General features: G+C 33.8%; 2 protein-coding genes and 2 long non-coding RNA genes across 8 annotated transcripts; 1 reads left to right on the top strand and 3 right to left on the bottom strand.

The window, feature by feature from the left end:
* Positions 1 to 393: 393 nt before the first annotated feature.
* On the bottom strand, positions 394 to 3,956 carry LOC110912427 (non-specific lipid-transfer protein 1). 5 transcript variants are annotated; one of them, XR_002577924.2, is made up of 4 exons: positions 3,440 to 3,953; positions 2,491 to 2,598; positions 1,962 to 2,092; positions 394 to 908 (listed from the first exon to the last, which is right to left on the bottom strand). XR_002577924.2 is itself a non-coding variant. In XM_022157115.2 (3 exons), the coding sequence occupies exons 1-3, from the start codon at positions 3,613 to 3,615 to the stop codon at positions 858 to 860; spliced, it is 288 nt and encodes a 95-aa protein (XP_022012807.1). In that variant the 5' UTR covers positions 3,616 to 3,953; the 3' UTR covers positions 394 to 857. The 5 variants fall into 5 exon arrangements, 2 of the variants coding, with proteins under 2 accessions (XP_022012807.1, XP_022012806.1); XR_002577925.2 differs by having other exon boundaries at positions 394 to 861; positions 2,519 to 2,598; XR_002577923.2 differs by having other exon boundaries at positions 394 to 861; positions 3,440 to 3,946.
* A 2,875-nt stretch (positions 3,957 to 6,831) lies between these two features.
* On the bottom strand, positions 6,832 to 9,619 carry LOC118487402. The gene is made up of 3 exons (XR_004881764.1): positions 9,506 to 9,619; positions 8,363 to 8,446; positions 6,832 to 6,940 (listed from the first exon to the last, which is right to left on the bottom strand). It is a non-coding gene; the product is annotated as an uncharacterized LOC118487402 (long non-coding RNA).
* A 2,870-nt stretch (positions 9,620 to 12,489) lies between these two features.
* Positions 12,490 to 15,277, bottom strand: LOC118487401. The gene is made up of 3 exons (XR_004881763.1): positions 15,164 to 15,277; positions 14,021 to 14,104; positions 12,490 to 12,598 (listed from the first exon to the last, which is right to left on the bottom strand). It is a non-coding gene; the product is annotated as an uncharacterized LOC118487401 (long non-coding RNA).
* Positions 15,278 to 17,181: 1,904 nt separating this feature from the next.
* Positions 17,182 to 19,112, top strand: LOC110912425 (LOB domain-containing protein 36). The gene is made up of 3 exons (XM_022157113.2): positions 17,182 to 17,451; positions 17,532 to 17,569; positions 17,991 to 19,112. The coding sequence occupies exon 3, from the start codon at positions 18,019 to 18,021 to the stop codon at positions 18,877 to 18,879; it is 861 nt and encodes a 286-aa protein (XP_022012805.1). The 5' UTR covers positions 17,182 to 17,451; positions 17,532 to 17,569; positions 17,991 to 18,018; the 3' UTR covers positions 18,880 to 19,112.
* Positions 19,113 to 23,087: the final 3,975 nt, after the last annotated feature.

Genomic DNA, 23,087 nt, shown 5'->3' with positions numbered 1-23,087 from the left:
CAAGAAGATAGGCATCAAATCAGGGAATTTTGGTAACTGAATATCGTTGATGTATATTTGATCCCTCCCTAACAAGGTTTAAATTGTCCACACGTCATTTCAGATTAATATTTCATATTTTGGTTATTGTCACACAACATTTTTTCAGAAGGATGAAAAAATTGATTAAAAAAAATGTTGTTATACTTGCCTCGGAGTGAACCAAATACTTAATCTTGTAATACAAGAGTGTTTTTCAGTCTTTCCAAAATTTCATATTATAAAATATTAAAATTATAAGTAGTGTAAATATGAAAAAATAATAATAATTGTGTTGTTATTATGTAAACTAGTTTTATACTCCGTGCGCGTTGCGGCACGCTAACTCAAATCATTCAAATAATAAAAAGTAACTCGAACTAAAACCGACAGATTTTTTTATTACAAAACCAAAAGAGGTTGTAGGAAGCTAACTATTACATCTAACAAAAAAAACTACCACAGTAGCATCAAAACTGGAGAAGCCAGCAACCACAAAACCTAACAACAACAACTACATCCCACCTTATCACTTTAGACATTCCAAGCTAAACTTACACCAAATATCCCAAAGAGAGCAGCAGCCTTTGATTGGCTTTTGACGCACATAAACGCCAAAACTTTTATATCTTCCAAAACCTTGGACACGGAGATCTGCTTATCGTGCGTGCGCGAGCGTTTGGTATTTTTGTCTTGGCAGTGGGATGGGGGTTTTATATTTGCATTCACAATACATCAGTTGTTAGAAAAATGTTGGTTCCTGGTTCTTGTTGATAAATAGGTGTTTGATGTTCTAGCTGCTGCCATGGTTCTCGCCTTTCTTGGATGGGGGAGTTTTATCATCTGCAGGTAATGCATAATAAGTGTGTTTTGAAATGTTTGTTATCTACCTACAAACATTTAAGGTGGAAATAACATTCAATATACTTACAGGCTTGGTTTTAAAATGCGCGCATAATGCGTGATGCGCCCGTTGCGCTAGTAAGAGCGCATCGCAACACCTGATGTGTTGCGTTTACATGATGCGGTGATATTGCGACAATTTCGCGTAATGCACCCTTCGCAAAATGCGCCATGATGTACGCATCATTGTTTGTTATGTTTTTTTTCCCCAGATTTTATGAAATGGGTTGGGTTTTTTCAATAATTAATATTTTAGCATGCTTGATTTGAACCATTATGGTTCCTAAACACTTTTTATGGTTCTAGAAACATTTTAGGAAGCTTGATTTGAACCAAAAAGCACAATTCTTATATTATTATGTCGATTGTTTTAGTATAAATAATTTTTTTAGTATATTTTTATAAAGAGCGCACCGCATACGGAGCGCATCACGCATTACGCATCACGCATCAGATTTTTGGACCAAACGCATCGGAGCGCATCACGCAATTTAAATCCAAGCTTACAGGAACATGTGGGTCTCAGGCATGAGAAGTTAAAAAAATGGTTTGCGGAACAAAGGCAAAAAAACTAACTCACTGGCCAAATACACCAATCATGTGTGAAAGCACTAAAAAAGAATCATTGCAGTTCGATTAATTCCATTTGTAGATGTATGTAAGCATAACCAAACCAAAAAAGATTATCAAATAAAGAATTAATCAATTGTGTCATTTTTCGGTTGATCAATTTTTTACTCACATATGTGGACCAAATTGACCATCTAACAACCAGCTTGTTTTTTAACCGATCCTGACCCGAACCCATTCTGATCCTTTTTTTAATCTGCCCATTCTGACCTAAACCCATCCTAACCCAAACCCATCTTGACCCAACAACCTCCAAAATATTGGTAATCTCCATCTTTAACTACAAGCAAACTTATTGAACAACTCATAAGGTCTGCCTAGAACAATGCTTATCTCATTTCATGCGAATACACTTTCTCATTTACTGTTAGATAAAAAAAAGGAACAGATGTAATTTGAATTAAATGTACCTGTGATGATCAATTTCCGGTTCTTTAATTTGACACAATAAGTGTGATAAAAGATCCATTTTCGTCACTTCTTTAAACAGAATCAGCAACTCCAAATCTTTTGATCAGTTTACCTTTCTCATGTTTATCCTCTAGTCAAAGTTGAAACACTTTCATATTAAAACATGTTTCTCCATACTATTACAAAATAAAAAAATAGATACCAGACATATTGAAACTCGTAAAATTAGAAATCTTTTTTGTGTTTAATGTTTTAGATTTGAAATTCATATAGTTCATTCAATAGAAAAGTGTGTATTTAAATATGCTAAGAATAAGAACCATCGCTACCGTCGCAACTGTCAATCACCACCGCCATTTTACTAATCATGAAAGATTGTGATATGAACCCGTATGAAAACATATTTTATTGTCAATAACAATGTTCAAGAAATCATTTGTTTAAAGTCTCATTGGCTAACCTTAAACACCGAAGACACACAACCAACAACTTAAAAAAATTAAACGATTCAAGGCTAACAGGAGTCACCTGAGACTCATGCCAAGCTTGAACACACCTGGGCTTGCATAATTCTTCAAAGTAATTATTCTCGTCAATTGGTTCCTCATGCTCCCTTTTATAAAAAGAAGTACAAATCTGTGGAACCATAGAATAGAATCTTAGTCTTATAACATTTAGCTTGAGTGTTTTAAAGAAACTGTTGTGACTAACAATGGTATCCCAAAAATGATTTTTTGAGGTTCGACATCAAAACCATACCGATATGCAATATCATCCCTGCCCCGTTTCATCCAACAAATATAGCATGTTGTATTACACAGCTTTGATCATAATAAAATTTATAATCATTATTTACGTTTAAAACTTAAATGAAGTAGACTCATATACATTTATAACAAAAAAAGCATCTCCATCGGTCAATAAAAATATGATTTTATACGAAGTTTATAAACTATACGGAATATATGTAAAAGTCGACAACTAATCTTCGAATACTCGTCTTCTTTCACCAAAGTTGCGATTTGTGCCAGGTATTCATCCATGGCCTTTTGTGGCTCTCCAAAAAAAGGTTACCGGTTTCGGTTGCACAGCAACACCCTAAAGGCGAATGTATCAAAATCAACTTAAAATTAGAGTCAATCGGTGAAAGTTTCTATGAAGACGATCTACAATGGAGATGAGCTGACGAGGTACCAGATGACTTGAAGCTTATTAATATTAACAACATCAATCAGAAAATAGATACTACAAAGTAACCTAAAATCTCACTGTGACAAAATTAGGTTTTTCAAAATGCAACAATACGAAACAAATCTAAACAATCTAAAGTAAAATTAACACAAATGGTTCTTAGTAAAAATTGATAGATCTTAATGATGACATATGGTCATATTCAGATTAATCAATATCCATCTGTGTAACCAATTGCTATGCTAATTCTTCTGTCTATATCTACAAAAAGAGATTAGCAATTTACTTGGTGCAATCAATGTTAGCTGACATGGTGAAACCCAAACTGATCCCACAATTTCCAGGAAGTGTTTTAGCTAGCGCCGGATTTGGGTTTAGGCTTCTCAAAGCCGACTTGAGGCAATTACAACCAGCTAGTTTATCTTCAATGGCCTTTTGCAGCAGCCACAATAGCAACCACATTTAATAAATGATGAATGTTTTCCGTGACACGGAATCGCAGCCATAGCCACCGTACAAACCGATGTAAATTCCGGCAAACGACGGAGATAAACCACCACCAATAGGGTTCACAGTGGAGCCCTAGGTCATCTTCGGTTAGACCACCATCAGTCACCATCGTCGCTAGAGTCGCCGGGTTAGCGGCTGTCGTGAGAGAGTTCAGTCACCCGTTGGAGATATTGAGGCAAAGATTAACCCTAATGTGTTGCAGGATAAATCGAAGATGAAACGGTGGAGGTATTGAGAGACACGTGGGGATAACGTGGCCATCAATGGATCTGTTTATGTATGGCCCAATGAAGAGTGCCAGGGTGTTTTGGCACTGTTCATTCCCTCCGCTTATTATCATATTTAGATAACTATAATATAATTATAGCGATAATAATAAATATTTTATGAATTAGATAAATAGGTAAATTAAAAGATTGTTTAACAATATGAAACTTAAAGTAAAACAATAGAAACAATAGTCGCATGCAATACTTAAAAACGATGCATCTACCTAACAAATTTTAGCGTGAGACAAAGAATTTATGACACGAAATTGGAATGCAACATAACTCAACACAAAGTTAACGTGTTCGTGTTTGAGATAATATGGTTTGGGTCGTAGTTAAAAGGGTTAATACGTTTATGATGCATTTAAAAATAAGGTTCAAACCGTTTAACCCGGTTTATGATATGTATAACATATTTAATCACTCGTGTTAAATTGATAATAGGTTGAAAATGCACTTTTGTATATTACTCAACTAGGTTATAACCCCGTGTATTACACGGGGTTGAATAAATAAATTTTATATACTAAATAATAAAATAATATATTTTTAAAAACCTCATTTATTGTACGGGTTGAATAAATATAATTTTATATATTAAATTATAAAAAGTTATATCTATAAGAACCATATTGTACTGGTTGAATAAATGTAATTTTATATACGAAATAAAAAAGTTATATCTCTAAAACCACGTATATTACACGGGTTGAATAAATGTAATATTGTTTATCAAATAATAAAATAATACATCTTTAAAAAACCTCATTTATAACTCGGTTTAATAAATGTAATTCTATATACAAAATAATAAAAAAATTACATCTTTAAAAATATGCGCATTACACGGTTTGAATAAATGTAATTTTCTGTACTAAATAATAAAATATATATATCCTTAAAAAACTCCATGTTTGGTTTTCATGATAAAAATAGATTATTCTGTTGTTGCAAAATTTGTTAACGAAGTCTCAATAAATTTAACCCTTTATTTAAAACTCCATAAATGTATAAATGATAAATAATATTAGTTAATTTTATTTTAAGTTTCGTAAAATCTATTTGATACCAAATTAAACAAAACGTTCAAATATAATTAATTCAATTAAATAATATTATAAATGAGAATGAGATTAAACTAAATAATAATTATCCATAAGATATTAAATTAATAATATTTAGTAGGAGGATTATCTATAATATAAGATATTAAACTAAATAATATTTAGTAGGAGTGGACTAAAATGGCAACGTTTGAAACTATTTGAACTAAAATAACAACGTTTCAAACATTTAGACTAAACTAGTAAAATGACCAAACCACATTTACTAAAATCACATTTAACTCTATCATTTAATTACATTGGGCTTTTGAAAATTCGATTCATGACCCAATTGAAAACTTAATAAAACATTTAATATTTTTTGAAATGCTTTTCTTTGGGCTTTGAAGACTACTTGCTGAAAGTTGAAAACACTCGACATCAGCTAATTAGCTTAAAAATTATATAAAATTGTCAAATAAGTCTTTTTATTTATTTATTTATCTATTAGTTTATTTGATTAAGCATTAATTTTTTATTAAATTCTTAAGTTTCGGTATTGTTTTATTTTTTTATTACGAAATTTATATTAGACTTTAGATTTACAATCAAGATAAAATTCAAATATAATATTTAAATTCTTTTAATTTTAGATTTAAAAGTTATCTATAAATTATTAATGCCCTTGTTGAATGACATGTGTCCCAAATTAGGTTTCTTTTATTATATAGTATAGATTAAAAAAAATCCATTTATTCATATATTCTAGCATTTGGTTCGTTCGTTTTTTTCAATTTTTCTTAACCTGATACATTTTTATTTATCAATCATAACAACAAAAAAGAAACATCTCGTTGTTTTTAAGAAGTTATTTTATTTCATCCATAAGAATAATTATTATAGATAAATTTTGATGGGAGTAAGCACGTTAAGTAAATATATATTAGTAATCCAAGTTTTGAATATTGATGAAGTTTGATCAGGTTGCCTCGAACTACATTATCCAAATATAATATTTAAATCTGTTTAATTTTAAAATTTAAATTTATCTATAAATTATTAATGTCCCCATTGAATGACATGTGTCCAAATCAGGTTTCTTTTATTATATAATATAGATTATCAAAACAAAATAGGTTTTGTAGATAAGTATATACTCAATTATTAAAACAAAGCAGGTTTTGTAGATAAGTACATAACTAAATGCGGATTGAATTTTTATTTAGCTTTTAAAGTTGTTGTGTCAAATGTCTCTTATTATCTCTTAATCGTGTTTAGTGAAGTGTGCCAATAATCAATTTAAACATATCTTGTTATTCATGTTTTTGAACTATTTGTACTTCATTGTGTTATACATATTGTGTCGTGTTATTCATATTATTTAACTAGTTACATTTAATTTTATTGTTTATCTATTCTTAATCAATTTTGTGTTTAAGAGTAACCATCAAACTTATCTCCTTTTTTTCCCTGTTGATTGTTAATTTTTGGATTATGGTGCTTATGAGTCCCAACATCGAGCTCTTGCTCATGATGTTGTTGAGCTTCGCTTTAATGAATTATGTCACTTATCTTATATTTTAGCATACTTTCTTTAAAGCACAACATCAGACAATCTGGATAAACCCACCTCAACATCATCCCCTTTCAAGCAAACCCATCTAATCATCCACATCGTTGGACTATGCCAGGCGAACCTACATGTTACGCCCTAGTTCACGTCTAACCAAAAGTCGCAGCGGAAGTTCATGCCATAAAATTTCTTTCTTTATAAACCTTACGTCTTACTTGAAAGTTCACTTTTAAGATAACTCTTTTATATTGAATACAACAAACTGGCTCAATTATAGAATAAATCATAGCTTATGTACAACAAATTTACATCCTTAGACAACCCCGTACAATCCCTTAAGTGACTCGATCTTCGATCTTTATTCCTTGATGATCCTCCGTGACCCGCACAACCTGCATTCACCACATACATTCAAAAACATTAGCACACAATGTATAAACAAGATCATTCGCATACACTTCACATCTCGTTCTTTATCAAACTTCAAGCATTTCATCTGCGAATCCATTTCCTGGCGAGGCTTCATGAATGTACCTGCATTACTTATCATTCTCAAGGTACACCATTAATAACATTAATCCTCAATGTGTCTAAATCATACACATATATGTACTTACATACCCACATACATATACATCTACATACGTACATACACTCATACATATCATTAAGCATAACAACATATCCCACTACATACGTACACTTGGAGTTATAAACATACATACGTATATACCTACATACATACTTACATAACTTCTACATACGTATACAAATACATACGAACACACAAACTTGCTTATCTACACATGTACATACTTTAACGAACACGTACTAGGTCACGCGTACCTCTTACATAATCATACATTATTAGCATGGGTCTTAGACTTAGCTTTATAGCCCATAAACATCCAAGGAACCTTCAAAATCATGTTTGGAAAGTCCGTCATAGTCCACGGATAACAAACCGAAGCCTACGACACGTAAATCAACTTAAATAACAAGAATTTAGCTTTTGAGACTTGGGGAGGCCGTCGCCGACGCCCCTAGGGCCGTCGGCGACGGGCCTTGCATTCACCCGTAGCCCAAAAACCCGTAGGCAGGTAATTAACCCGTCAGCACAAAACTTCACTTTCTGGAGCCCGTCGGCGACGCCCCCATACCCGTCGGCGACGCCCTCTAGAAATTGCAGTTTTCTGCAGATTCGTTTTGTCGTCCGTACGCACTAAAACGCGCGTAACTTTTGAACCGTTTACCCGTTTGACCTCCCGTTTCTTCCTACATGCTTGTAAATTCACATTCTATCATATGAACTTAAAATCCCATATCCGGATTAAGGAAATTCTTAACCTACACTATTGGCTTATTACCCTCTTACCCACAATTCGACCCGTTCATGCATTCATCAACGTAACCTGTTGTTTTACCATAAACTCTTATAAACCTAATAATATCAGTGACAACTATCATAAAATAATAAGTTCTTAGACATTTTGCATCCTCTTAACACATTGTCGTTCATATACTTAGTTTTGACCCGTTAAGGGTATTTGCGCGTTAAATGGTTTATGACATACCAAGACCATACTCTTCGCATCCATCTTTGTCCAAGACATTATACTAATCTATAACTTGTTTCTAAACTACTTATTAAGATCGTTTGCCCAAAATACCCATCAAGGGCATTTTGGTCAACTTAAATCCCATCATTTACGACGAAAGACTTTCCTACATATTTAACCTCAAACATCATGTTTAATTAATTTCAACACTTTATTACTTACTTGAACTAAGAAGTGATTACGGAAATCACTTACCTTATGCGTCCGTGCTCGTATCCGATTCCTCTCCTCTTCTTGACCCGTTATCCTTTCATGCTTGAGTCCGTCACGACGTGATTCCTATACTTTCATTTCATTGAAACCACGTTCTTATTAACATACTCATTTGTACATGTAACAATCATATCATTGCATAATTTATACTTAACTTTCCATAGTCATTACTAACAAGCATTAAAACATCTAATCAACTTCATATCCTTTCCAACACACATAATTCATCGGGTAATCAAAATTAACACATGTTTACCTATTCTTATCAACACCGACTTTCACTAACATGCATACGACATGATTTGTCAACCACGATATTTAATATCTTCGAAATCCAAATTCATTATCACACATAACACATAATTAATGCCTACATACTTATATCTTCATAACGCTACATTTGACAACCATATCATATAAGAATTGACTTAGCATAATCCTAGCATCATCCTTTGTTAGTGAGGTTATATGCTATATATATTTAGTACATGTTCACTTTTAACCGTAATTAAGGGATTAGTAGACCACATAGCAACCTCACCCGTTCAAACACAATGTACAAGCTCCTAATGCATAAATTTGACCAGCATATTCTTTCAACCCGAATTCGTATACGAATTCCATCTAAGGCACATTTTTCCAAGTTAGTAAACTACTACTTCTACCACAATCGCTTTCTATACATGTAAACTCACAACTTGCATACAATTTCACTTTCTAGCTTCACCTAGTCATTTTATCGAGCACTTGGTGTGCGTACAACCTACTATGCATAGTTTACAACTAGTTCAAGTTTAGTCATTAACTTCCAAATTCTCAATCACCAAGAGAGTGTTCAAAATCACATTCCATTCATACAATTAACCCTAAACTAACATCACAAACCCATTTCAAGCGAGTAACAAATACATCAAACAAGGATTGAACATGGGTAGAACACCCATGTCGCTACCTTCCTTCAAAGTTGTGGGTTTCTTCTTAAATCATCAAATTAACCGAAATCATACATGATACACGTTTTATATAGCGATTCTAACACATAATCACACTTAATTTCATACCAATTCGTGGATTAATCAATAACCCACATTATGTAAGATCAACAATTCACAAAATTCAACTTACCACATGTTCATCTTGTCTAGATGATTAAGATTATAAGCTCATGCATCCGATTTCTCCCCAAATTCAGGTTCAATTCTTGAGTTCTTGATTGTAGTTGAAGGAGAAGGGTTTCCCCTTTCCCCTTTCCCTTGTTCGATCGACCCAAAGCCAACAACCCCTGGCTTCTCTTTTTTTTTTTATCAAATATATATCACATTTACACATTAGCCCCCTTGTCTTTCAAGGTATGTTTAAATTTATTATTTCCTATACTAACTTGGCCTCTTTTCTTAATTTAACTTAGTTACACATATGAATCTAAACTTACTGTCATTTTCTTACGGTACCATTTTACGGTCACCATTTTCTGTTATTTAACATCAAGAAAATAATATTATTTCATAACATTCGGATTTGGGGTGTTACAAGTCTACCTCCCTTAAATGAGGTTTCGTCCCCGAAACCTTTCTCATTCAGACTGGACTATTCTACTCTTACCCCTTTCAAGTTGTTCTTCCACCATACTTACTACAACCTAAACGCATTCGGGATCTTGGCAAATGTTTTATTCGTGCATGAACATAATTGTACACCTCGTTCCCATGCTCTTATTTTAAGTAAATTACTTTCATAATTATACTTATGTCAGACTCTTCTCCAGAGCTCTTATTAGTGTCTTTTACTTTATAATACTAGCTCTTAACACATAGCATTACTACGTTTCTTTCATCGAATTTATTCCAATTGTATACAATTATTAATTGTACAAACCTAGGTATGCGGCTTGTTTCTAACTCCCTATTTAAGCATATCACATTCATATATTTGCTAATTCAAAATAAATCGATTTACTTTATACTACTCATTCATCATATGCCATCTTTCATTTTGTTCAAATGAACATGGCCAACAAGCCGAGCATCAGAGTTAGCATTTCTTAACGATGCTTCCCTTCTCATAAATTCTATCAGAATTTCCACCGTTACGAGCATTCAGGTTCACTACCACCAATTCGCATAGAAATATTATTCAATTTGTAACTTTCTATTTAACATCCACTAGTTAAACCATTTACTAACCTCGCTAATTTGGAACAAACCAACGTGTAACAACCCGAGTTGACTTGCTCCTTCATGAATCCATAACTTAATAGGGTTGATCTTGTCCATCGGGTGTCATAAGCTTTCATTCATGAGCATTCTTTCACCGTTCTAGGTAGTTTCATCGCATCGTGATTCCTGCCAATCTCATTATAAAATTAGGGGTTTACACATTCCATTCGATTCATTCAGACATGTTGTTTATCACATCGCCTTATTTATATATTAATACTTTCTCAATTCCTTCGTAAGACATTAGTGTGTTAGACCTATTCATAACGGGTCAATGCATGGCCATTTCTTAATATATCATTCTTATTATTTGACACGTTCTTGACAGGTAGATACATAACCATTATTTCGTAATTCTATAACTTATTTGGTGTACTACTCTACACATTTCCTTTCTTCTCTAGCAGCCCCACGGTTTGAAATTTAATTATTTCTTAGCTTCTGCAGTTTGACTTTTCAAGGTCAAACCGCCACTTATTTCTTATTATACATATATATATATATACATGCGTATCGGAGTACATGTTTGTACCCCTTTTCAATTCAGACATGCTTGCGATCTCATCGCTTCACTGTTTCAGTGTTTTCTTGCAAACACTTGCCCTTCCCGTTTTAAAAGTTAGTCATAATACTTATTTCGCTTATAATTCCATCGTTTTAGTTCTATTCGCTTATATACCTTTATTTCTTTTACGTATTCGATTACCCAATTAAATGGGTAATGGCATATACTCTCTTAATGAGATTCAAGCATGCCACTTACGACCCGGTCACATCGGGTTAATTGCTTTTAACATAAATCTTTCGTTCTATCCGCATAGCGGGTCAAACTCATACATTCGTTATTGCATTCACGACCACCCGTTCTAAACGGATGGTACCTTATCCTTACTCGACTTGTTCAAATTGAACCGGTCGACTTGCATAGCTTATCATAGCATTCGCTATCATAACCAAATCCGCAAGGGATTTGCATCATTCTTATCCTTCATTCCTTGAATCCGTCTCGCGGATTCAAGCATTGCATTCGCATATTTCATTCCTTGAATCCGTCTCGCGGATTCAAGCATTGCATTCACATCTTTCATTCCTTGAATCCGTCTCGCGGATTCAAGCATTGCATTCACATCCTTCATTCCTACAAAGTACTCTCAATCCCCCGAGAGTCTTACTACCCATTTCACCCACACGCCTAGCTGCTACCAAACTCTATCGGACATACCTGTAATAATTATCACGGTCTCACGAACGTCATACGTTTCTTGTGTACTGGCCAGGTACACATTCCACATACTAGTTTCGTGCCTTCGTGTAATTGCCACCTTATGTCGAAGAATTTAGTTTCGGCTCGTGTAACCTTTTCAACTTATTTATTATATCGTTATTATATTTTGCAAAAAAAAAAAAAATTCTTTCATTTGCTTAATTACACCATTTCATATGCCCACACGTTAGGTTTACGTACCTGGGGTCAATTCGCCTCATTACTTGCCTTGATGTCGGTCCTAGACCGCATCCACGGATCATCCCTTCCAAACAATTGCGCGTACCCTTCACATAACATACTATTAATTTCCTTCAATTACATAAGCTAATACATACTTACATTTGCTTTTGCCTTTGGGTCTTGATCGAGTCTTGGATTGTACGGGTTCCTTATCATCAGAGCACACAAGTTTGAGTTCAAGTACTTACTTTCTTGTACTTGATTCTCTCAAACCAGGGCTCTGATACCAACTTGTTACGCCCTAGTTCACGTCTAACCAAAAGTCGCAGCGGAAGTTCATGCCATAAAATTTCTTTCTTTATAAACCTTACGTCTTACTTGAAAGTTCACTTTTAAGATAACTCTTTTATATTGAATACAACAAACTGGCTCAATTATAGAATAAATCATAGCTTATGTACAACAAATTTACATCCTTAGACAACCCCGTACAATCCCTTAAGTGACTCGATCTTCGATCTTTATTCCTTGATGATCCTCCGTGACCCGCACAACCTGCATTCACCACATACATTCAAAAACATTAGCACACAATGTATAAACAAGATCATTCGCATACACTTCACATCTCGTTCTTTATTAAACTTCAAGCATTTCATCTGCGAATCCATTTCCTGGCGAGGCTTCATGAATGTACCTGCATTACTTATCATTCTCAAGGTACACCATTAATAACATTAATCCTCAATGTGTCTAAATCATACACATATATGTACTTACATACCCACATACATATACATCTACATACGTACATACACTCATACATATCATTAAGCATAACAACATATCCCACTACATACGTACACTTGGAGTTATAAACATACATACGTATATACCTACATACATACTTACATAACTTCTACATACGTATACAAATACATACGAACACACAAACTTGCTTATCTACACATGTACATACTTTAACGAACACGTACTAGGTCACGCGTACCTCTTACATAATCATACATTATTAGCATGGGTCTTAGACTTAGCTTTATAGCCCATAAACATCCAAGGAACCTTCAAAATCATGTTTGGAAAGTCCGTCATAGTCCACGGATAACAAACCGAAGCCTACGACACGTAAATCAACTTAAATAACAAGAATTTAGCTTTTGAGACTTGGGGAGGCCGTCGCCGACGCCCCTAGGGCCGTCGGCGACGGGCCTTGCATTCACCCGTAGCCCAAAAACCCGTAGGCAGGTAATTAACCCGTCAGCACAAAACTTCACTTTCTGGAGCCCGTCGGCGACGCCCCCATACCCGTCGGCGACGCCCTCTAGAAATTGCAGTTTTCTGCAGATTCGTTTTGTCGTCCGTACGCACTAAAACGCGCGTAACTTTTGAACCGTTTACCCGTTTGACCTCCCGTTTCTTCCTACATGCTTGTAAATTCACATTCTATCATATGAACTTAAAATCCCATATCCGGATTAAGGAAATTCTTAACCTACACTATTGGCTTATTACCCTCTTACCCACAATTCGACCCGTTCATGCATTCATCAACGTAACCTGTTGTTTTACCATAAACTCTTATAAACCTAATAATATCAGTGACAACTATCATAAAATAATAAGTTCTTAGACATTTTGCATCCTCTTAACACATTGTCGTTCATATACTTAGTTTTGACCCGTTAAGGGTATTTGCGCGTTAAATGGTTTATGACATACCAAGACCATACTCTTCGCATCCATCTTTGTCCAAGACATTATACTAATCTATAACTTGTTTCTAAACTACTTATTAAGATCGTTTGCCCAAAATACCCATCAAGGGCATTTTGGTCAACTTAAATCCCATCATTTACGACGAAAGACTTTCCTACATATTTAACCTCAAACATCATGTTTAATTAATTTCAACACTTTATTACTTACTTGAACTAAGAAGTGATTACGGAAATCACTTACCTTATGCGTCCGTGCTCGTATCCGATTCCTCTCCTCTTCTTGACCCGTTATCCTTTCATGCTTGAGTCCGTCACGACGTGATTCCTATACTTTCATTTCATTGAAACCACGTTCTTATTAACATACTCATTTGTACATGTAACAATCATATCATTGCATAATTTATACTTAACTTTCCATAGTCATTACTAACAAGCATTAAAACATCTAATCAACTTCATATCCTTTCCAACACACATAATTCATCGGGTAATCAAAATTAACACATGTTTACCTATTCTTATCAACACCGACTTTCACTAACATGCATACGACATGATTTGTCAACCACGATATTTAATATCTTCGAAATCCAAATTCATTATCACACATAACACATAATTAATGCCTACATACTTATATCTTCATAACGCTACATTTGACAACCATATCATATAAGAATTGACTTAGCATAATCCTAGCATCATCCTTTGTTAGTGAGGTTATATGCTATATATATTTAGTACATGTTCACTTTTAACCGTAATTAAGGGATTAGTAGACCACATAGCAACCTCACCCGTTCAAACACAATGTACAAGCTCCTAATGCATAAATTTGACCAGCATATTCTTTCAACCCGAATTCGTATACGAATTCCATCTAAGGCACATTTTTCCAAGTTAGTAAACTACTACTTCTACCACAATCGCTTTCTATACATGTAAACTCACAACTTGCATACAATTTCACTTTCTAGCTTCACCTAGTCATTTTATCGAGCACTTGGTGTGCGTACAACCTACTATGCATAGTTTACAACTAGTTCAAGTTTAGTCATTAACTTCCAAATTCTCAATCACCAAGAGAGTGTTCAAAATCACATTCCATTCATACAATTAACCCTAAACTAACATCACAAACCCATTTCAAGCGAGTAACAAATACATCAAACAAGGATTGAACATGGGTAGAACACCCATGTCGCTACCTTCCTTCAAAGTTGTGGGTTTCTTCTTAAATCATCAAATTAACCGAAATCATACATGATACACGTTTTATATAGCGATTCTAACACATAATCACACTTAATTTCATACCAATTCGTGGATTAATCAATAACCCACATTATGTAAGATCAACAATTCACAAAATTCAACTTACCACATGTTCATCTTGTCTAGATGATTAAGATTATAAGCTCATGCATCCGATTTCTCCCCAAATTCAGGTTCAATTCTTGAGTTCTTGATTGTAGTTGAAGGAGAAGGGTTTCCCCTTTCCCCTTTCCCTTGTTCGATCGACCCAAAGCCAACAACCCCTGGCTTCTCTTTTTTTTTTTATCAAATATATATCACATTTACACATTAGCCCCCTTGTCTTTCAAGGTATGTTTAAATTTATTATTTCCTATACTAACTTGGCCTCTTTTCTTAATTTAACTTAGTTACACATATGAATCTAAACTTACTGTCATTTTCTTACGGTACCATTTTACGGTCACCATTTTCTGTTATTTAACATCAAGAAAATAATATTATTTCATAACATTCGGATTTGGGGTGTTACACTACATCCCTCACAACTCGTCCGAAATCTCATTCACACTTTCGGACTTCTCTCACTCTCTGTTCTACCTTGAGGCCAACTTGATCCGAACAAACATTGTGGATGCTCTTAGTTTTCAAGTTTACTTAGGGTATGTTCGGCAAAAGTAGCTGGTGGCTGGAAGCTGTTAGCTGTTGGCTGCAAGCTGGAAGCTGGTAGCTGGTAGCTAGTAGCTGTAATTTTTTAGATATATTTGGTGATTGACAGAGTAGCTGGAGCTTTTAATAAAATGTACAAAATGACCAAAATGAAAATGGACGTAACTAAATGGCAGAGTAGCTGGAGCTTTTAATAAAATGTACAAAATGACCAAAATGGACATAAATAAAAATTTAAAAAGCTTGTGCGTTAAAAATTTCATTATTTTTAGAGGTTAAATTAGTCATTTTCCCCTAAAAGCTTGTAGCTCCTTCTAAACGCTACCAGTAGGAGCTTTCAACCAAAAACTTCAAGCTACTAACCTAAAAGTTTAGAGCTTCTTCAACCAAACAAAGCTTTTTATTGAATAAAAGTTTTTTCTCAAAAGTTTAAAGCTAGAAGCTCTTAAAACTCAATGCCAAACATAAATTAACATTTTCATATTATAAATTACTAACATATTGGTGTTTTGTGGACTTGTACTCAAAGTAGAGGGAGTTTTTCAAAAAAAAAATTGACTTTTCACTTCTAACCAATAGGTTTTCATTTTTTGTTTAATTTAATTTTTATTGTTTGTATGATCCTAATTTTGATACAATCTGGGTTTGTATATATTTTAGTCATTTTTTTATTAAGGTAATTGATACAATCTGGTTTTGTATATATTTTAGTCATTTTTTATTAAGGTAATTTAGAAAAAAAAAATTGTTGATGATTTGTATCAATTAAAAATTTAAACTGTAATACAGTTTATGTTTTAATTCAAAACTATGTTTTATTGTTATGTTATTACTGCAACTTTTAATTACATAATTATTAATTTGTAACATAGGTAGGCTTAATATAATTGTACTTGATGCTTGAATAGTGTTTTATATAATTTAGACATAAAGTATAACTATTAATTTGTAACATAAGTAGGCTTAACGTGATTGTACTTCATGCTTTAATGGTGTTTTGTACACTTTAGACAAAAAGGCAAAGTGAAAACATTATAAATTTATATATACGTCGAAACGTAAAACAACTTGAATTTATACCAAAACGTACATAAAAATATGCACATAAAAATGGTTTCTTTAAACGAAAACGTATTATATTTGACCTGACTCGTCTATAAATAAAGTTTACGTCGGAATATAGAACAAATCATATTTATACCTACTCGTACATAAAATATTCACGTAAAAAATAATTTTTAAGTAAAGGAAGTATAGAGGTAAATCGAAACAAAATATTAATAAAAAATTTAATAGGTTAAAAACGTTCGTAAAACTAAAACTGTGTCAAGTTTTACGCCCCCGCCGCAAGGCGGGGTACTTAATACTAGTTGTATTATTAAAATGTAACATTAATTAACATGCTACTAAGTTGTATCAACCCTACATATATAAGAAATCTCTCTCTCTCTCTCTCTCAAGGAGTGTATAACAAACCCTGAATATTCAAAGTCTACGGTCAAAACAACCCCACGCTCCAAATCTAGACGGTGGAGAATACTCCACACACACACACACACACATTCAAGAACCATCATCACTCATTTACGCACTCATCATACACAAACACACATGCTCTCATGGCATTCCTCATCTTCCTCTTCTTAACTGTGTATACTGTTTCATCTAATTGAAGAAACTATCTACACAATATTTTCCATTTTCTTTGCAATCTTTACCGTCTTAAAGATCGCATCTCTCGATTTGGTACACATAATCCGCCATTTTTTCACTCATAATTCGATCGAATAACCATCGATGCATTGATTTATCTTCCTTTTTTGCAGGTGATCAAAGAACGTACGTTTTCAACGACGTAAAATAGGTGAGAATTCTTTGTTATTAGTGATATCCATTCCGTTTTCGTAAAGCTTTTTATGATCTAGAAAATCTATGTTTATTTTCAAGAAATCGGATCCATAAAATATATGTTTTCTTCATTTTGTTTGTTATCTTCGGATTTAATTCATAAATATGCAACTTACATAATAATCTATCAATTTGACTTATGATTGTCGGTTTCGATGCAATTAGAAAAAAAGAAATGTCTCCATAATCGATAAATCAACCCTAGTTGAATGCCACCTTTTCAATTCATTCAAACGCATTCTTAGATTCATGTGTACGTTTGTGTATTTTAATCACTTTAAATTCTCTCATTTATGATTGCATTTATTCTATTTTCTAATAGTTTACACACTTCTAAATTTCACGTATTTTAAGCACAATTTTATGCAATTGTGAAGGTTTAAAAGAGTGATCAAGAGATACAAAATGTCGTCCTCGAATTCACCCTGCGCCGCGTGTAAGTTCCTACGTCGAAAATGCACACAAGAATGCGTGTTTGCACCCTACTTCCCACCGGACCAGCCTCAAAAATTCGCGAATGTACACAAAGTGTTTGGAGCCAGCAATGTTGCCAAAATCCTCAATGAGTTAAGTGCGGCCCAGAGAGAAGACGCGGTTAATTCCCTAGCGTACGAGGCGGAGGCGCGTCTGAGGGACCCAGTTTATGGTTGTGTGGGATTTATCTCAATTCTCCAGCAGAGGCTAAAGCAAATTCAAAATGATATACACACTGCAAAACAAGAACTGGCTGGTTATGTGGGACCGTCTGCTATGATGCCGGTTTTAAACCAGGGGTATATGCAACAGTTTCCGAATCTGCAGCCGTCGTTGGGCCCGGTTATGCAGTCCAACATGCAGCCCATGTTAAGCCTTCATGGGCCAGGAGGTACCCAAGAAGCTAGAAGCAATCAACCATTGTATGAGGCTCAACAGCAACAACTGGTTGAAGCTGCAAGAGAACAAGAGATGTTGAGGACTTTAGAGCATCAACAACAGATGCAACAGCAGCCGTCGATGGATTTGATGAGGTTTAACAGGGGTTATGATGGTGCTGGGCCTTCGGGTCAGGTGACCCATAGTGGGTTCACTCAGTTGAATGGTCAAGCTGCAGCTATGTCTCCGGGTCTGGCTTTGGGTGGCTCGTATGAAAGTAATGTGTATCAGATCCAGCAGCCGCAGCAAGAACAACATCAACAGCGGCTCAATCTCATGCCTCAACAACTCTTGGTCCAGCAGCAAACTCAGCCACAGCCGAATCATGGAGACGGTAGTGAGGAGGGTCCATAATGGTGATGATGACGAGGGGTGTGGCTAAACGTATCCCATGTTACTGAACATAGCCCCATGTGCGAGAGAGAAAATATATTATAATGGCGAGTCCATTTTCAAGTTTGTGAGAGAAGGGTATGTTTAGCAAAACCCGACCCGATCACAAAATCATAATTCCTTATGCATTTCTTTTTTGGTATTTTCATAAATGCAATTTCACATATATTTGTTTGAATCTTATTTTTTCTGTATATGGAGAGTTTTGCAAGGATTTTGACCAGATGGTGTCTTGTTTACTTCTTTTTAATATTATTTTTTCTGTAATTTAGTAGGTATTTACAATTTTACATGACTTGTACATAAAGATTTTGACTGAAAAAGTAGGTACAAGTACAACCATCCATTCATGGGGATTTGATAAAAAAAAAGGTTATTTGATTTGCTTCAAACACACAGAAGGGCAGACAGGAAGGAGATCAACTTGTTTAAGTCGGTAACACCATTTATTGATTTTGTAAAGCACGAGATACTCATAAAATGAATCTGAAGCATATACTTGAAAATATTTGTAAAACAAGAGATACTCAGAAAATGAATATGAACAGTAAATTGTAATTGTAATATAATAAAATAAAATATTAAATACATTTTTTTATGGTTTTATTATTTTTACATTATAATAATTGTTATCTTTCTTACTTTTTAAGTTTAATAAGCTTGGTGTTAACCGGTACTTGTATCGAAAATACCGGTTCATTATCGATACATAAAGGTAAAAAACAGCACCAGCTTGGTACATAAAACGCCAAAAGTCGGTATCGAATTGAGTTTGATAATCTTTTAGTTCGATAAATTTGGTACTACTACCTAGTACCATTTGCTCATCCCTGATCACGGGTACCGTACGAACAACAACGGTATCGTACAACTTTTTTTTAGTTTCAGTGGTAGGGATGAGCTCGGTACCAACTGATACCGAATTGGTATTGGTACCGAAAATATCGGTTACGGTATCGGTATATGAAGGTAAAAACCGGTAGCGAACCGATACCAGGAACGCCAAACGTCAGTACCGAACTGGTACTTAGGATCTTTCGGTTCAGGAAATTCGGTACCGATACCCATTACTATTTGCTCATCTCTGACTACGGGTTTCTACTGAACAACATCATTACCATATAACTTTTTTAGTTGATTTTCTTTCGGTTATTTTTAGTGTTTCTTTCTACATTTTCTTTTTATTAATCTCAGCGATTCTATGTGCAACGCGCTCGTAGTGATTTCAAACATATATAAACACAGACTAAATAACAAAACAAGTTCGCCGCAACGTGGCGACGTTTTTTATAACTAGTATACTTGAAAATGAAAAATAACATGTTTAGGTTTTAAGATAATAAAGTTGAAGTCTTTTTTAATACCCATTAAAAATTTGAGAGATACACACAACTATCTCATTACGGAGAGTAGGTCTGTTCAAATTGCCCGCCGCTCGTTCGATCCTTGCTCGAAAATTACTCGGAATTTGCTCGTTCGATTCAGCTCGATTGAAAAAATACTCGGTTTAGATCAGTTCGGTTTGTAAACGAACCGAGAAAAGGTCCGCTTAGTTCGGTTCGGCTCGGTTAGCTCGATTTTTCTATATAGAAGGCGGCTATTGTACAATATCCCTTAATGTACATTGCATACGCGATTTGTGTATAACATGCGATTTTGTAATTTTAGTTGTCCGGGTTTGTAAGTCCGAGTTTATGATCATGCGATTTTGAGATATAACATGCGAATAACCATTTTTTGGGGAGTCCGAGTTTAAGAGCCATGCGAGTTTATACACATGTCCGGGTTTGTCATCCATACGATTTTGATATATAACGTGCGATTATGACATGTTCGAGTTTGTGAATCATGCGATTAAGACATGTTCGGGTTTGTGTATAACATGCGATTTCTAATCGCGTACGCAATGTACGTTAAGACATTTTATACAATACACTTTTTCTATATATATATATATGTATATATATATATATATAGGATTGGGTTCTTTGCAGAACTGTACTTTTAGTCAGAACTTACAGAACCATTTTAGACCACTAATTATTTCTTTGTTTTAAAAATATATAAGTAAATAAAAAGGGTATAATAGTAATATGCAAAAAATTTATATCTCTATTTAACTAATTATTTATCTCTCCTCTACTATGTATATGTAAATGCATGTATATAATTAAATTAGTTACGTTAACTGGTCAAACTAACAATTACTCTTTTTAAATCATAAACATCTATTTACGTATATGTAAATCTCGTATTAACTATCCATTTGTCAAAAGAATAATGTGTTTACATATATGTAAAACTTCATAATGATTGTCTACATGCAAACTCGATATTGATTTACATGTATGTAATTTTTTTTACTAATCATCTATTTGTCAAAGTGATCGTCTTTTATATATGTGTAAATGTTATACGTATGTGTAAGTATATATATTTACAGGTAGAGGATCCTGTAAAAAGTCCAACTTTTGTGAGAAGTGTGAGAAATAATTTGGGAATGACAAGTGTCCCTTATCTTAATTAATTCAAAAGGGTATATTAGTAATTGTCCATTCTTATCAATTAATTGATTTCCAAAGATAACTGCCAAAAATATCAGGCGATATATTAGGGATGTGATTGAATTTGATTTGTTCTATACATTTAATTTTTTACGGTAAGTTCTTGTTGTAGTGTTATATTCCCCAGTCAATAGTGTTATATTATGTACAGGTATCTTTAATCTTCTTTTCATAGTGTTTTATCCCCATCAATAATATTTATTCTGTATAGTGTCTTACAGTAAACAGATAGTGTTATATCTTTCTATAGTGTTTTATCATGTAATATACTGTTCCTTTCATAGTGTTTTATCCTCATCAATAGTGTTTTATTCTGTATAGTGTCTTACAGTAAACAGATAGTGTTATATCTTCCTATAGTGTTTTATCATGTAATATACTGTTCCTTTTCATAGTGTTTTATCCCCCATCAACAGTGTTTTATTTATGTATAGTGTCTTACAGTAAACAGATAGTGTTATATCTTCCTATAGTGTTTTATCATGTAATATACTGTTCTTTATAGTGTTATAAAAAGTTGTTGTGAAGGAAATCGAAGAATTTATTTCAGTACGAGAAATTCGCTGATTTTTTAGGAGATTGATGGGGGTTTTGAAACAGTTACCATAAATTCGCTGATTTATAGGAGATTGATGGGGGTTTTGAAACAGTTACCATATTTGAAATGTTGGAAAAGTCACTATTGCCCTTTAATTTTACATTAGGTCATTCTAATTAAAACACAATTTACATTTTATACCCTATTGATCTCAACCATTAGATCAAATATCCAATGGTTTAAAACACTTCTTACCCTTCTCACATTTTAGACACTTTTTACCTTATCGCTACCTATATTTACATACATGTAAATTAATTCTTCACATATATGTAAATGTTTGTATATAACACTAATTACACAGAAGTAATTCTATTATAAGTAATAGTGCCTATGAGTCCTTGTAAAAATCTAAAGTCATAAAAGTAAAACAATAAACATGACTTTCAAATAAGAATAACAACAGTATATTTAAGTCATAAAAGTAAAACAATAAACATGACTTTCAAATAAGAATAACAACAGTATATTGTTTGCTTCCCAAAAACAATTAATTAACTTATCACTATTTTAAAATTTCTAGGACTTTTTGATGGATAACAACAATAAAAGAAAGAAATTGTGTGCAGGGGTTAACTATTTTTTTGAAAGATAAACTTCATTAAAACGCAAGTTGCCTTAAACCGAGGCAACCGACCAACAACATTACAAATTTACATATTTACATCAATCAGCCCAAGAGATTGACGCTCTTTTGGATCTCGAATTGTACCACAAAAATCCTACATTTTTAACCTCACTGATAATATGATCTAGACTAACTGATTTGCTTTTAAACCTAGCCTCATTCCTCATTCTCCAAATGCTCCAAACACCGATTCTGATGAGACCTTTCAAAACTTCTTTCTTCTGCCCACTCAACCCCACATGCTCATGAGCTTCAATTAAATCTCTGAAAGAGAAAACCACCAAGTTCTGACATTTGCACCAATTGCTAATGAAAGACCATAGGGGGGGGGGATAGTGCACGGTCCTCCCAACCGCCAGAGTGATCATAATGAAAGATC

Source organism: Helianthus annuus, chromosome 15, assembly GCF_002127325.2.
Source record: "Helianthus annuus cultivar XRQ/B chromosome 15, HanXRQr2.0-SUNRISE, whole genome shotgun sequence".
Lineage (NCBI taxonomy): Eukaryota > Viridiplantae > Streptophyta > Magnoliopsida > Asterales > Asteraceae > Helianthus > Helianthus annuus.
Note: the sequence above shows the minus strand (reverse complement) of the source record. Positions and strands in the feature narration are given on the sequence as shown.